The 15607-nt window shown below is 42.5% G+C and overlaps 3 protein-coding genes and 1 non-coding gene across 6 annotated transcripts; 1 reads left to right on the top strand and 3 right to left on the bottom strand.

Moving 5' to 3' along the window:
- Window positions 1–1676: 1676 nt before the first annotated feature.
- Window positions 1677–7239, bottom strand: dkc1 (dyskeratosis congenita 1, dyskerin). 2 transcript variants are annotated; one of them, XM_023412488.2, is made up of 15 exons: window positions 7157–7239; window positions 6255–6310; window positions 6087–6173; window positions 5254–5345; window positions 4970–5154; window positions 4761–4825; window positions 4199–4325; window positions 3914–4044; window positions 3528–3671; window positions 3331–3451; window positions 3020–3138; window positions 2831–2934; window positions 2538–2580; window positions 2303–2455; window positions 1677–1965 (listed from the first exon to the last, which is right to left on the bottom strand). In XM_023412488.2, exons 1-15 carry the CDS (start codon window positions 7170–7172, stop codon window positions 1900–1902), a joined length of 1509 nt encoding a protein of 502 aa, XP_023268256.1. In that variant the 5' UTR covers window positions 7173–7239; the 3' UTR covers window positions 1677–1899. The 2 variants fall into 2 exon arrangements, with proteins under 2 accessions (XP_023268256.1, XP_023268257.1); XM_023412489.2 differs by having other exon boundaries at window positions 6255–6307; window positions 7157–7226.
- LOC111659514 (small nucleolar RNA SNORD83) lies at window positions 3221–3297 on the bottom strand. Its single transcript, XR_002761081.1, has one exon. It is a non-coding gene; the product is annotated as a small nucleolar RNA SNORD83 (small nucleolar RNA).
- A 712-nt stretch (window positions 7240–7951) lies between the features above and the next one.
- Window positions 7952–11216, bottom strand: LOC111659499 (uncharacterized). Its single transcript, XM_023412477.2, has 4 exons — window positions 10562–11216; window positions 10227–10418; window positions 9876–10086; window positions 7952–9792 (listed from the first exon to the last, which is right to left on the bottom strand). Exons 1-4 carry the CDS (start codon window positions 11214–11216, stop codon window positions 9558–9560), a joined length of 1293 nt encoding a protein of 430 aa, XP_023268245.1. The 3' UTR covers window positions 7952–9557.
- A 353-nt stretch (window positions 11217–11569) lies between these two features.
- Window positions 11570–15433, top strand: cinp (cyclin dependent kinase 2 interacting protein). 2 transcript variants are annotated; one of them, XM_087175670.1, is made up of 5 exons: window positions 11570–11702; window positions 12780–12891; window positions 13368–13515; window positions 14473–14602; window positions 14850–15433. In XM_087175670.1, the coding sequence occupies exons 1-5, from the start codon at window positions 11696–11698 to the stop codon at window positions 15050–15052; spliced, it is 600 nt and encodes a 199-aa protein (XP_087031796.1). In that variant the 5' UTR covers window positions 11570–11695; the 3' UTR covers window positions 15053–15433. The 2 variants fall into 2 exon arrangements, with proteins under 2 accessions (XP_087031796.1, XP_087031795.1); XM_087175669.1 differs by having other exon boundaries at window positions 12780–12951.
- The last annotated feature ends 174 nt before the right edge of the window (window positions 15434–15607 follow it).

Here is a 15607-nt window from a genome sequence, read left to right as displayed (position 1 = left end):
TAATAATAATACCAACAACAATATGGTGTGAATTGAGTTCAACACCCATCATTTTTCAGTTAGTTTTATGCAGCCCTGATGGGATGTTTTGTGCGTCTTCACATCGTATTTGCATCCTGCCTCGCATCAGCTGGTTTCAGATCTTTATCTGTTTGCTTCTCTCCTCCTCTCTGTGCTCACATATACAGTATTTTAATACAGCTGAAATCACAATAAAGCTGTTCTCATTGTCGTGTTTTCTGTTTCTGCTGTCAGACAATGGAACAAGTATGAGTAACCAGTAACTGAAACACAGCCCATATGATCTATTTTTCAGACGTACAGGTCTCATCATTAAAATATGCTATATGTAGATATTTAACTTTAAAAGTTCAGTGGCTGCTAACCAGACTGTTGTTAACCACTGTTAGGCAGTATAGCAGATCCATCCAATCAATCACGCCGCTATAACCAATCTGGCTTTAGACTGAGAAAGGACCACCTACCTAATTAACATACACACAGCAATAAATAAATAACCTTTCACCTGGACTATAACGGAGAAGACCTTTTTTTTTCCCAGAATTTTTGGGGCTTTTTGTGCCTTTAATGGACAGGACAGTATAGAGACAGGAAATGGGGAGTCAGAGAGAGGGGGAATGGCTTGCAGGAAAGGGCCGTCCGGAGCGGGAGTCAAACCGGGGGCCAGCTGCAGCGAGGACTGTAGCCTCTATATATGGGGCGCCTGCGTAACCCACTGCGCTATGTGACGCCCTGGAGATGACCTTTTGACCTGAATTCAAGATATCTCGATTATTGAGATCCAACAATCGGTATTTATCTGAACTGCAATTTTATTCAACACTGTCACAAACATTAAAGGTCACTCGATGACCTCTCATCCAACAAGCCAAAGCCAAAAGCTAAAAGATGATCTTGTGAATTGTAATCTCCACTTATCTTCGTGGGACACCTTCATCATCACCATCATCATCATAATTCACATTACATGGCCTGAAGTAGAGGAGAACCACTGTACATGACCTTTGACCTTTATAGATGTCTGAATGAAAATTGAAGAACACAGATTTGTCTGTAAACCTAACCCTCCAGACTGATAAATTATGAAGAACATGAATTAGTTGAAGTTTCTCTTTTGTCTGATGAAATAACTTCTGAACACGTGAAGCAAATAAAACAGTTCAAGTTAATTACAGACCGTTTCTGCTGCAGAAAAGCAGGGAGAAAAAAAGTCAAAATGAGAATAAGTAGCTGATGTCTGATGAGTCACTGACTCCAATGTTAATTTATAATCTTAGAAATATTGATCAGTGTATGGATCATTATTGGCTTAGTGTTTCTCGTTATTCTGAGCTGTAATGGAAAACGCGTTCCACTGCCAAACGTTACCTTGATAACCCAGATCCTGCTTCAGTCCAGACATCTTGTCTCATTTTTAATTTGGGTAAACTATATTTTTATTCAGTGTCTGAGTTTCCTTTCCGAGTGTCAACAAACTGACACATTTGGAGCTTCCTGTTGAGAAAATAAAGTTTTAATTCCTTTAACCATTTAGTTTCAGTCTGTGATGAACATCTTTAAAAACTGTTTCTGCAATGTTTGCAAACAAACAGCTGATCTTAAGTCATGAGTGGCAGTGTGAACCTGAACAAACAAGCTTTCCTCAAGATGACAAATACAGAAAACAGACTTTTATTTTGAAATTACAAACAGACTTCCTGTTAAGGTATTTACAGCTGGGGGAAAAAAAAAACCAAAAAAAAAAACCATTTATATAAAAAACAAAACCGTCCTTTCTGCATTCATGCAGTCCATTATTAACTCCCAGAATGCTTTGCATCCTGGTGTTCAGACAGGTGTGTGACATTGGGCAGAGTCTCTGACTGTCCTGTTCACCTGTCACTCTGATGCATCACCTTCTTTCTGTTTCTTCTTCTTTTTCTTCTTTTTGGCACTTTCACCAGCCTGCAGGACAAACAGCTTAATTTTTTTGTAACATTATATATACACTAACATTCATTCATATATATTTTTTTTTAGATAAACTGATTCAGTTTCTGTGCATGTCATTTAGAGCCAAGACTGAAATCAGGTGAAATTTCTGATTACTTCTCCAAAAACCTCCAGTTTTTGTTCTACAGTTTAAAGCTGTTTCCTGATTTCTACATCAGTCACATGATCTGTGCATGAAATTTCCAGTTAAACTTTGTTGTAGAAGTGACATGTTCTGTATGAAGTCATGTGACGTTTCCAACAGATTGTATCATGTGACCTGACTGCAGGTGATTTCAGTTTCATTTACCTCAGTCTCAAGTGCTTCCCCTGGCCCTTCCTCCACAGCCTCTGCCTCCAGTTTGGCTCTCTTCTCTTTCTTCTTCTTCTTCTCTTTCTTTACTTCCTCTGCAGAGGGTGTAGAGGGCATCGTCACTTCGCCATCGCTGTCCTCCCTCTTTCTCTGCAGAGATCAAAGTCAAAAGGTCAATGCACATGAAACCAGTGTTCAGATGATATTTATTCATAACTGATGGTGAATTTACTTTTCCTGAAGTATCACATGACTCCTCAGTCGCCTTGGAGACACTGTCAAACAAAACGAAAGCAGTTTTAATGACGTTTCATCACATTGAAACATTTAACCTGACACTGCAAAGTGAGGTCAGATGACTGTGTACAGGTGAGCTGCAGCTCAGCAAACAGCAGAGCCAAGAAGCCCCAACCTGAAGGTTCCTGTAGCAGACCGACTCCCTCACATAGCACATCAGCTTAGTAAGGGATAACCGTCTGCACTCACACCTGTCAATCAATCCCACTCTCCCCAGGTGATGTGTACCTGTAGTCAACATATTGGTTCTTCCAGTCCTGTGGCGTGCTGCCATTTGGTTTCCCATGCTTGTCGAGGAGTCCTTTCTTAATCATCATCTTCTTCTGACTCGCCTGATTGAACCAATGAAAACGTGTTAAACCATCGACAGTGAGGTACTGATCACTTCACTGATGCAATCAAGAACTTCAGGTTTACCTTCGGGCCCAGACCCCACTTCCGAGGATACGTGTCTCTCTCCATGATCACCCGCTTTATTTTCGCCACAACGCCGTGATCACATGTGGAGATCACAGCAGTCGTCATCAGAGCAACCGCTGCACAAGAATTAATGAAGAACGACTCCTCAATGATCATTGATTAATTGGACTCGTTAATCTGAACTCAAACTAAATGAGAAGCCATCAGAAAAGGGTGATAGATAGCAGGTCATCATGGCCCGAGAGCTACTGCAGCTACTCAGCTCATCATGTGGCTTCAACCTCACGTGTGCACACAAACATACATACCTGTGCAGATTGCCTCCCCCTTGGTTGTTATGACGACTATGTCCTGGTTCACCTCAATGCCGTCTTCGTACCTGAGGACACCTGGCAACATGATCTTGGCTCCATAACAGATGGCGTTTACCTGGAGACACAGTCTGAGTTATCACCATGGAAACAGCAGTGTTTCAGCTTCATTTTTCCAGACGAAGACGACTCACGGCGCTGTCCTTCATCACCAGCCGTTTGTAAGACACCAGCAGCTTCTCCAGCGGGAAGATGACCCTCCTAAGATACGTCTCGTCTTTGTTGTGATCGAACTGCCACTGAGCGTCTAGGACGTCATGCATCGTCACCATGTTGTCCTGAATCAAGCCAATGAAAACGTGATGTCATGACATTAGTGGTGACAGTGATGTCACCAGCAGTGACAGTGGTGTCACTGATGTCAGCAGCACTGAGGCTCCAGATGTACACAATGTGAACTGTGTCTCTGCTGCAGGTTTCTGTTTCAAAGTTTAATTATCAGACCGGCACCAAGCAGCAGGACTGAACTCAACACTTTGACCCTCAGTGACCTCTGAGCTGTACAGGAAGTGATGCTGACCTTCTCTCCTAGGACACCAGACCGGACTCTCCGCAGTTCCTGCATCTGACCTCCGACACCGAGCAGCAGACCCATGTGGACACACAGAGTCCGAATATAAGTTCCTGCTTCACAACTCACCCAGAAGATACCTGGAACACAAAGACAGGTGACCTGTGACATCAGGACTTCCCACCTCTGACCACACCATAAACGCATTCAGAATAAAGCTGTAGATTTAAACTGAGACAGTGAAGATACTGATCAGGGACCAACAGGTGCGTATTGATTGACAGATGTTTTTACCTAGCCTCCTCTCAGGGTCATACTCGATCAGTTTGCTCTCATAGATCGTACGAACTCTCAGTTGCCGTTTGACGGCAGCGATCAGTGGCGGTCGCTGGAACAAAGCGCCGGTCAGTGTTTCCAATGCCTGCAATCAGAATCTGAGTCAGTGATGTCATATTTAAAAGACAGCAAACCGGCCCCTTAACAACATAGATCGGTGATAATGTTTAGGTTTTTTTTATTTTTTTTTTTTTTATTAAATCAGGAATAAGGTCTCCAAAGTGGCATCAAATACACTGTTCCTTTAAGTTAAACCAGAGCCACAAACAGGATGAATACTGATGAGCATCTGGTCTCCAAATACATTTAGGTCACAAAAACATCTGTTACACCTGAAATCACAGCTCATTTATGTTAGAGCCATCACTGATTATTTCAATTTGAAAATCAACGAAAACCTCTCTTGCAGCTTGTTAACATTCAGTGTTTCATTAACATTATAATTAAACCATATTCTGCTGGTTTTAAAGATTTAACTATTGATCGGCTGTGACTGCATGCAGAATGCTGTCACACTTACCCGGGCGAGAGCGTGTTCGCTCTCTATTGCATTGTGCAGCCGAACGATTCCCACATACTCTTTACCTGCAACACACACAGAGAGTAGTGAGGGGGCCGCTGGGTTTTACTCTGCTGACACACCTGTCAGTCAGGCGAGGACAATTACAACCATACATCAACTAAAAGGTTTATTCATCCGACATTAACAAAGTTCGCAACAGTGTGTACCGGCGCTCTGTTGAGATTTGACCAACCGCGTGGCTCGGTCTACACACACGATCAGACAGCCCGTGACCTTTGGGTCGAGCGTCCCGCTGTGACCCGTCTTCTCCACCCGAAGGATCCTCCGGATCCATGCCACCACCTCGTGAGATGACGGGTTCGCCGGTTTGTCCAGGTTAATGAAGCCCGACCTGACAGGAAACGGGAAGTAAACTCATCAACATGTATTCAGTTACGTTAACATTTTACCGCACGTACTGCTAGATGACATTTGCTTAGCATTATGTTACCTGACATAGTCCTGGATGCCCCTCTTAAGGGGGTTGCTGCCGTTCGGTAGGGGAGTGTAGTGAGTTGTCCGGACGTTCAATTTGTCAAAATTCTGCAGGACAAATGTTAATGTCAGATAACATGTTGACTTCCTATTTGAAGAGGAGTAACAGGAAGTCAGAGCTGGCTGTAGCACACCGCTCTTATTTTGACAGTCTGCTCTAACACTACCTCTGCCAGCATTTGTCAATCACTGATTACAGTTTTACTCATTAGATTTTTACTTTTTCTCTGCATCATGTGATCAGAACAGTAAGTCGTCTTGGCAGTGGTCAGGTCAAGTCGTTCTCTCCATGTGGTTTCCCGTCATAGTTCGGCAGAACGCCGGCATGGCTGGCACCACGGCAGAGAGGCCCCGCCCCCAGAACGGGAGCAGAGGCAAAGACAAGATGGCCACCGCTCAGAGAATGGATAAACTGCTTCATCACGTCACATGATTGAGACTCAAATTAGTTACTCTGGGGACCTCAACAGTTCATGTTAATACTCTCTTCATTAACAGCAGCACCTGTTCACCTCACCAAGTGGTAAAATGATGCAACATGACAGGTTTATTAACTGCAGCAGTTAGTGTGTCCTTATATCAGGTAAACACAGGTGGTTTACTTTTTTTGTAAGTTATTTTTTGGGCTTTTCTATGCCTTTAAAAGAGCAGCAGTGACAGAGAGACAGAATTGGGGGTGAGCAGGGACGACATACAGCAAAGGGTGGGATTTGAACCCAGGGCGCTGCGGTAAGGACTGATGGTATGCGCTCTACCTGGTTAGCCACCAAGGCACCCCAGGTGTGTTACCTTTAATAAAAGGGGCCACTGAGAAGTGTCCAGAGAGATGACTTTAGACTCTGGTTGGATGAAGAAGTCTCCTCTCTGTTGGATCTCCTGTCAAATAAAAACTAACATTTTTATCTTCACTCAGACAAAATGTTAAACTTACAGTCTGCAGGTTAAATAAACACTCACCCCGACTTCTTCTTCACTGACTTTCTTTGCCTTCTTCTTCTTCTTCACAGAAGCTGCTGAAACATAAATCAGACCAGTTCAGTGTAAATTAACTCCTAACAACAACATCAAAGTGAAAATCTGGTTTCAACAGTATTTAATATCTTGAAATATTTCACGTTATTAATGTTAAATGAGGCAAAGCAACAGCCCACGTGGCCTCTCCAACAGCACGTGGTTGTTAGCATCATAGGCTAACAGACGGAGCTAACAGGCCATCTGAACTGTAAAAAACTCAAATCAAATAACTGATTATAGATACATGCGGCCAGTCCAGCAGAAATCAATACAGGAACTTATAAGGTTTAATCTTCCATATCAGGATTTAGACTCTGCTGTTCACTCAGCTTCAGTCCTGTTAAAACACGCGGTTCAATCTTTACCAATACTAAACACAAAACGCTGCTGAAATTTCTCCTTAAACTCATTTACTCCCGGTTTATTGCAAGTTTATTCCCGGTTTGATTCAGTAGACTCAGAATCCAGCTGGAACTCAGTGCAACCCGGAGCGTCCACACGTGTGTTCTGCGGGGAGCAGGGAGCAGGCCTCCCGGTAAAAGACACTACACTGTTCCTACGGTGCTGCAGGTTGGTGCATGAAATGAACGCTGAACTAATAAATCGACTGTTAAGTTAAAAAAGAAGCTAACACAACACTAAAAGCCGAGCACTGTCGCTATAATACAAACTTGTCCTTAAATTACATTTTTCTTAATGCAGTTTGGCGTCAAATGCAGACACACGGTTCCAGACACAAACAGATTAAACAGATTGAGTCAGACGTTAAACTGTTAGTTTAAACACTAGGATCAGACAAAGTCGGTAAATTTAAATGTTTCCAGTGAAACGTGTAGACCACTCACCCTCCGTGTCCGCCATCTTACACTGAAAGACTGAGCGCAGAGACCGAGACCTCCTTCCTCCTCCTCTTCCTCCTCATCCTTCTTCTGGGCGGATATATATATATATTAAACAGCTTCCGGGGCAATACCGCCCCCTACTGATCTGCAGTGTGAAGTACAGATCTACTCTCTAATATTTATAAGAAGAATAACAATCAAGGCAATAAACAAAATAAATAAAAACCAAACCAAATTAAACCAAATGAAAATGAATAAATAATAATCATAATTATCTGATTCTATTCATCATCTTGTTGATTTAAACACTGTAGAAGAATTTTCCCATTCAGTCATCTGAAGGTTTTTTTTAGAATATTAACCCTTATCCTTTCTTTAATTCTTCTGGAAATAAAACAGTTTCTCCACAATATTCACATTTTCAATGGTTATTATCATATAATATTTCATCCAGACCCTCACTCCCAACTAAAGGTTAATTTTTTTTTAAGATTTCTCCTTTATTGTCTTTCTTCCATTCATTCTGCCATCTGTTTTTCATCAGTCCATAAATCACAGCATTCACTTCTGACATATTAATATTTATATTAATATCTACATTAATGTGACTACTGTGTGAGACGCTTCAGACAGAAAAGTGGTTGGGGGGAGTGAATTAAGAGCACTTTCCCCTCCCTCAACATCCATGACTGAAGTGTCGTTGAGCAAGGCACCTCTGTGTGTGTTTAGTACTAATAAATGGGTTAAATGAATCCCAACATGAGCAGCGGCACAAAACTAAAAACAATCACATTGGAGGATTTCTGGATATTGATTTTAGTATTTCAAACAATAATCTGTACAAAAATCTGGTGTAGTTCCCACTCTCCCTGTCCTCTACTCACTTCAAGGCAATGGCCATGGCCATCATTTCACATGCAGGAACATTTCATTGGTAAGATTATACTCAGTAATTAGCACAGCTGCTGCTGTACCAAATGCCTATGTAAAATCTATAAGTAACCATAAAAGGTCCTTCTAATGAATGAATTCACAATCTTACAATCTCCTTTCTGTCAAACTAAACCAGAAATTAATTTATAATGAAGAAAAATCAAATCCAACATTCAGTAAACTCTATGTAGACAGAGCAGCAGCAGCAGCAGCAGCAGCAGCAGAGACACACACGATTGTCCACAGCAGCTCAGCTCACACAACGCAGGAAGTGTTCCCTGCATTATGTGACATTTCAGTTTCTTGTTTTTAACACATTTGCAAAAATGTCTAAAATTCTGTTTAGACTTTGTCATTATGGAAAATTGACTGATGAGGGAAAAATTATTTTTTTATTTTAGCATAAAACAAAGAAAAAACAGTTCTGAGTCCAGCTGGACCCTTTAGCAGCTTGTAGGGTTCTCCTCTCAGTAACCCAGACCAGTATCGGCTCCATGGCTGGACTGGGACAGAAATTCAGCCCTGGACTGATCCACTGGGACCAGCCACATGAATGACACTGACAGAGCCAGTAAAGACTTTAAAACCTTTATGGATGTTTTGACGGTCCACCGGCCTACCAGGATCTGTGCCAGTAGTCCTCAGTCCAGTCCACCTGTGATCTGGTCTCATCTCTTTCTGTGTCTGAAGCCTTTTTAGATAAAAATGTGGTTTCTTCTTCAGTGGAGGAAATTCTGGAAGGTCACTTTCACTTGAACGCTGAAACTAACACGTATGTGCACTAACATACACATGCATACGGTGGCGGCTACCAAAACAAAGACCAGATCAGATTACGACACACACAGAGGAGTGTGGCTTCACTCTCTGTCCCAGCCTGGTCAGATGCGTACATGAACTGATGAAGCCTCTTGGATGAGAGGTGAAACGTCTTCCCAGACAAATAATCAAGTCCAGTTGTTTTTTCGATTTAAAACTCCTTTAGGATACTATGACCTGGACAAATGAGAATATGCACAGGCCTTCACTCTCTGCTCTGGACGCCGTGACGCATCTATATCTTTACATAGACAAAAGTTGTTTCCTGTTGTGTCTCATTGTCACATTATATCTCATAACATTTATTGAAACATTTTGTTTCTTTTACATTCTGGGTTTTTGTCTTAAAGACTTTTTGGTGCATGTATTCAAATTCTTAAACTGTTAATTTATCTGTAAAAATGTCAAGCAAATCAACATTCACCTTTACCCATAATGCAGCAGTGATGGCAGCTGGTAGCAGTCACACACATTTCTTCTGAAAAGGCAGATTTAGTGAGATAATAAAATTTGAATATTAAATAATTTCACACCAACAAATTGTTAAAAGAAATTCTTTGGATCCGTCGTTTCACTGAAAACTAGCCCCGCCTCCACCAGTGATGTCACTCAAGTTGTTCTGCCCAGAAGCAGTCAGACTGTCTCTGACTGGTCAGACACAGTGGCAGGTGAGTGGGTCTCTGTGTGAGCTGGTGATGACTCGGACTCTGTGATTGGTCAGTTTCTGCAGGTCTGAGATCAGCTGCATCAGACGAGGACTCGGCTCGTAGACGACCCAGCTAGGGTCTGTGGGGTCAGGTCTGTAGTACGAATCCAGAACCTCTAGTGTGTTTAGACGCTGCAGTTGCTGCAGCTGCAGGAAGTCACTGTCCGAAACATGGTGATGTCTGAAAGAAAGCAACCACGTCACTATGGAAAACAGCAGGCCAAAGTGTTCTAGGTTAAAGGTTATCAGGTGTCAGTGACTCACCTGATCCGTAGTGTCCTCAGGTGAGGGAACAGCTGTGGGAGGAGTCTGACCAGGTTGGAGGAGGAGCTCCAGGGCTCCAGGTGCAGCTGTTCCAGGTGAGGAGCTCTGATTGAGACCACCTGCAGGTCTTCAGGCTGCAGATCCACACAGAGTGTCAGACTGAGGAGGGAGGACGGCAGGAAGTCTGCATATGCTGCCAGAGGATGGCCTCCTATTATACAGACCGAGTGAGGGTTAGTTTTCTAAAGCTTTGAAGGTTAAAATTCAGAAACAGGCCGATAGGTCTTTTTAAAAGGTAAGAGTAACAGTAGAGTAACAGTAATGTTAACCAGAGTCGCAGTAGAGTCTCACCATGCACACTGAGGCTGCGGAGCTGAGGCAGTGATGTCAGCCATGTTTGCAGGTGACAGGTGGGCCCAGGTACGGAGTACAGGTGGAAGATTGACAGGCTGTGGAGGCGGGACAAAGGCTGCAGAACTTCCTGCGTCACCACAGCATCATAGTTCAACAGCTGAAGGTCAGACAGCTGCAGAGTCGCGGCACCTGATGAACAACAAACAACACACACCTGTGTTTACACTTGTGTGTAGACCTGTGGTCACCTGAAATCTCAGTATAACACCTGGATGGAGGGAGTTACATCACAGCTCGTTTAGAGCCAATCAGGGTCACCTGTGTGTGTTTACCTGAGAGGTGGGCGGGGCTAAAGAAGTCATGTGATAGGGTTCTGTAGGTGATCATGGTCCAGGACAGTTGTTTGAGCTCGGTCAGGTGAGTCAGGATGCCGCTGAGCGTTGGGACTCTTAGACTACCGTCGTGATGCAGCACCAGTGAAGTGAGACGAGTCAGCTGACTGACGGCGGCCAACAGGTGAGAGGTTGGACAGGTGAGCTGTACATTGCAGAGGCTGAGCTGCGTCAGCTGATGACTCAGAGGAAACAGGAAGTCCAGGCTCTTCACTGGTATGGAACAGGAAGTGATGGACAGGCGCTGCAGGCGATGGAACTGTTTCAGCTCGCTGACGCCTCCTTCGGTCCAGTCGTCCAATCGCAGCGCATGGAGGGCAGGAAGCCAGGTGGACAGCTGCCTCAGGTGTTTCTTCTTCCCTGAACGCACCGACACACTGCCCACGTGCCTCTGAGCCAGGCTGCGCCAGAATGGGCGGTTATACCTGGAGAAGTCTCGCAGCACGAGGCTGAAGCCACGCCACAGGGAGCAGCACTTATCCAACAGACACCGGAAGTGTGAACAGGTGCAGCGCACCTGAAGTTTGTCTCTCCATGACAAGAAACTGAACACCTGCAGCCACAGCTCGGCGGGAAGCTGCAGCACTGACGTCATTGTGAGTTCACGCCTCACTGACACGTGAACACCGACGTCTGAGCAGCTGGTTTATCAAGTATTAGTAACAATTGATATTGATATTAATATAATTCGCGGTCTGATCGATCGGAGGAACACGGACTTTCTTCCTTCTTCCTGCTGCGTCAGTAGTTGAGAGCGTGTGAGCAGCAGGAGGTCTCACTCCGTCGGTTCCTGCTGAGCTCAGGGTTCATGATGATTCAGCTGCTGATTCTTGATCGATGATTTTCTCTTTCATCTACTTCCTAATATTTGAAATGAAACCTTAAACAAAACATAAACTGCAACCGAAATCTAAAGAAGAACTCCAAGAGGACCCTGCTGCCATAAAAACTGAGGAGAAGAAGAAAGGATCGATCAGCAGGAGGCGCCAACGCACTGCAGAAATGACACAGAAGAAGAAATATCCGGAAGCGTGAGGTCGATCGTCAACGTGAGCGGAGAAATTTGTTGATCAAATGGATGGTGAGTGATCATCTGGTGCTGATCATACGGTCGATCATCGATTTCTGTAATGGCTTTATTGATTGATAGATTGAGTAATCTGAAAACGAATCAATTCGCTGCTCCGCGTGTTAAACTATTAACTGATCATCTTAACAGCTGATGTATTGATCAGAGTGAACCCTGGATCAGATTTATGATTATTGTTCCTCTCTCAGTGTGTTCACTGATAAATATTATTTTGCTGAGGGATCATTAATATTCTCAGAGGTAAAAGGTATGTCCGATTTCTTCCAACAAGAGTATAGGTGATAATCAATAGTAAAATGAATAATTGATTACTATTGGTAATTCTCAGATAAAACCATGGAACCTTTCCTTTAAATTATTGAATCGTAACAATAAATAAATAAAAAATAATGAATTTTCAGAGATTCAGTTTATAACAGATAGTGTTTTTATAAAAAAAAATAATAATAATAATTTAACTGATGTTTACAACCAAGGAGCTTCATTAAATTCAAATGTTGTGTGTGTGTGTGTGTGTGTGTGTGTGTGTGTGTGCGCATGCATGCGTCTGTCTGTCTGTCTGTCTGCGTGGGTTCAAACATCTGAGAAAATCTCTGATATTTTCATATATATCACCTCAGAGAAATCAGAAAGTTTCAAAAAGATTTTAAACACATGAGGTTTTGTTTATTTCACTGATTCTAGAATAATCAAATTAAACTAATCAGAGATATTGATCAGAGTCAGAGTCTTAGAGTCAAACCAGGGCTGGACTAAAGATTTTTAAGCAGCATGGAGCTCTGAACAACTTTGCAGAAACTGGATCAGTTGTGTCAGACAAACCAGAGGAGACCAGAAGAGACCAGACCATCAGAAGATCAACACATGTCTGCTCTACACGCATCAGTCTGAATTCTCTAAATACAAACACTTGTCCTAACGATGATAATGATAATAAATTAAATATATAAACTGATTTTTCTCTTTGTCGTGATGAGAAAACTATAAAAACAATAATATGTAAATGTATGGCTACGTGAAATGTTTTGTTCAGTTCAATAATAAAAACCAGACAAATTATGTTCTCAGGTGTGTCAGGTGATATCATGGTGACCTCAACAAACAGGAAGTGCTCTGCTGTCACAGGAAGTGCCAGAAAGATCAAAGATAATGCAGCTGACTGGCACAACCTGATACTGAGGTGGGAAAAACTCAACGAGGATGGATTCAATGTCGCAGCATACATCGTTAATATGAGACTGTGAGTTAATTACTTTAATTAGCTCAGTTTAATGAGTTAATTTTCAGTTTAATGAAGGTTTTAATGAAGGTTTTTACTGATTAAGGATTCGTCAGCATCATAAAGTGAGACAAGAGATGATTTATCGTTTCCCTCCTGTAACGCTGTCACAGATATTTTCCGTCCACACATTCCTCCTTAAAAACTGGGGCCTACATTGCCCACAATGCACCTGTACTCCTGCAGGAGCTCTTTCTACTCTCTCTAGCTCTTTCTACTCATTCAGTTCAGACACCTTTCCTGAACCAGATTCTTCAGAACTGACCTTGAACAGAAGAAACTCACTGACAGATGTTCATCTGTTCAGGAGCTTCACCTGTAGGACTTATGTTAGTCACATGACTTTTCATAATTATCATCACTTTTCTTTCCTTCAGTTCTCAGAACAGTCAGCTGCAGCTGGTGGACCAGTCTTCATCACCTTCATCACCTTCATCAGCTTCAGCAGCTCCAGCAGCTCCAGCAGTTGGCGCTGCAGAGCTGCAGGATGAATGCTGCAAACTTCAGGACGTTGTTGACAAAATGGTGAAACTCTGTTTAACTTCAGTTTATTTACATTTATTTAACTGAGGAGTAAGTTTCAGCAAAAAAAACTTGTCAACTGATTGGTTGAAGTTTTGATAAATGCCACGCTCTGATGGGCGGATGGTTTTGTAAATGCTCTTCACTCACCTGTGTGTGGGGGCTACGTGCTGAACTGCTCCTGCGCCAGCGTGACTGCTGCAGACCTGTCTTTGCATTGGATATTGGCTATAAATAATAATAATAAAAATATGTAATCATCCATCATTGAGAGAGAGAGAGAGAGAGAGAGAGCACGAGCACTGGATTCTATTCTCTTCACCTACACTGTGTTTCTTCTACGACCAAATAGAAATGTGGCCTTCACTGTCTCCTTTTATGACAAACGATATTTATTCATATTATTCAGACACATGTCATGTTACTGGTATTATGTAAATATGACATCATCAGATCTTTCCCTTGAGTCTCACTCAGACTCTGTGGCTCTGAGCTGTTTAAGAACAACCTCACCTGAACTCTGTTCATTCAGATGTTTCATTCATTCTTTAAAATTAATGTCACAGAACAGAACTAGATTCCCCTGCTCCTGTTGTTTCCTCCACCAAACAGTCAAGTTACAGGAAACATGGTCACAGTCTCCTTCCTGAGTTACAGCATTGGATAATAACCCTAGTTGACCTTTGACCTTATGTATATAAAATGTCATCACTTCATTTTATCCTTATGAACATTTGAGTTAAATTGTGTTAACTGAATGAATTGACCTTTGACAGCTGATCCTGAATCCATTTAAACACCACTTATAAACTGTTTAAATAAAGTTGAATTTAAGCCGTCTGTAGACTCTGCAGCGATCATATTACATCACTTCCTGTTAATATAACATGTTGATTTATTTTAGGACAAAATTATCTGTTTAATTTGTTCTTGTTTTGCACACTGTGTTCTTCCTGTTAGGTCACCGTGGTGAAAAAGATGGAGCAACTGATGACATCACAGCGAGGCATTCAGGATCTGGAGGAATTCCAGTTCGGACCTGAAGGAAGAAAGTGTCCTCTGTTTCACACCTGGAACACCAAACAGTTTAGTGAGTCTACTTCTACACATCTGAGTGATGACATCACACTGACCTGAGCACTGTCCATAGACTCACCTGCAGAACATCAGTGTGTTCCACCTGTTCACAGTGTGGTATATTCATCAGCCCTGGTTCAGCCTGTTTTCATCTAAACAAACTAACATCTGTAGAAAAACAAGCATTTTCCATTAAAGACGACCTCAGTTGTGAAAAGATGTTTGTTTTTGTTGTCGTCTCAAGTTTTATCTCGTTTCAGAGTTATTGTCTGGTGTCCTGTGGGAAGCCTTCAGTCAGGAGCTGAAATTGAAGCAGACAATCCTGCAGGAACTCGCCCACACTGAGACTTCTGACCTGTGCATGGTCTACTTGTCTTGCTGGCTGCACCAGCCCTTTATACCCCCGCAGATCAGACTTACCCTGGAGTCTGTGTTGCTGGAGACGGGGCACCGGCCACTGTGAGGTCATCTGCCGCCCAGGGTCATGAGGTCAATGTCGGGGTCATCTCTGAGAATCCAGGTGTTAGCCTGGCTTAAAGGCGGTTTAGGAGTAATTTACTAACCTAGTAGTCTGATTAACATTTCTGGCTTATTGAACAGGTGTAGAAATAGAAACAGGTAAACTCAGGTGAGTTCACCTGCAGCCTGGACTTTAACTCTTTCATGTCCACCAGGCATGCAAGTTGAGCTTTTCTTTCACTGTTACCTTTACTGTACAGGTGCGTTTCTGTCAGAGCAGCTCAAGTCTCTGAATCCTGAAATTAACTGTGAATGTTGATAAATGTCTATTTATTAAGTGCTGACATTAAATAAACAAGTATTTCATTTGTTACTTAAAGTAAAACTAGTTTTTGTTTTGTTTGATGTCTTTAGAGTTTAATTTACTGGTGAGAAAATACAACTGAAGTACAACGTATCTGGTAATTCAGAAACTACGAGACACTGATGTGTCACTGAGAATTTATTAAAAATGCAATGTTCACAACGATGAACAAAAGCTACTCAGACAGAAAGCGTG

This window comes from Seriola lalandi, unplaced genomic scaffold, assembly GCF_002814215.2.
Source record: "Seriola lalandi dorsalis isolate HSWRI2012SDOR001 ecotype SW California unplaced genomic scaffold, Sedor1 jcf7180002054481, whole genome shotgun sequence".
NCBI lineage: Eukaryota > Metazoa > Chordata > Actinopteri > Carangiformes > Carangidae > Seriola > Seriola lalandi.
This window is presented reverse-complemented; position numbering and strand designations above follow the sequence as displayed.

Coding starts and splice junctions, on each gene's coding strand:
- dkc1 (XM_023412488.2), bottom strand. Junction 4,326..4,760: donor GCGAACACGCTCTCGCCCGG/GTAAGTGTGACA, acceptor TTCTGATTGCAG/GCATTGGAAACACTGACCGG. Junction 3,452..3,527: donor TGGTGATGAAGGACAGCGCC/GTGAGTCGTCTT, acceptor CTGTGTCTCCAG/GTAAACGCCATCTGTTATGG.
- LOC111659499 (XM_023412477.2), bottom strand. CDS start 11,216: ATGACGTCAGTGCTGCAGCTTCCCGCCGAGCTGTGGCTGCAGGTGTTC. Junction 10,087..10,226: donor CCGCAGCCTCAGTGTGCATG/GTGAGACTCTAC, acceptor TCTGTATAATAG/GAGGCCATCCTCTGGCAGCA. Junction 9,793..9,875: donor CTGAGGACACTACGGATCAG/GTGAGTCACTGA, acceptor GCTTTCTTTCAG/ACATCACCATGTTTCGGACA.
- cinp (XM_087175669.1), top strand. Junction 12,952..13,367: donor TACATCGTTAATATGAGACT/GTGAGTTAATTA, acceptor TCTTTCCTTCAG/TTCTCAGAACAGTCAGCTGC. Junction 13,516..14,472: donor AGGACGTTGTTGACAAAATG/GTGAAACTCTGT, acceptor TCTTCCTGTTAG/GTCACCGTGGTGAAAAAGAT.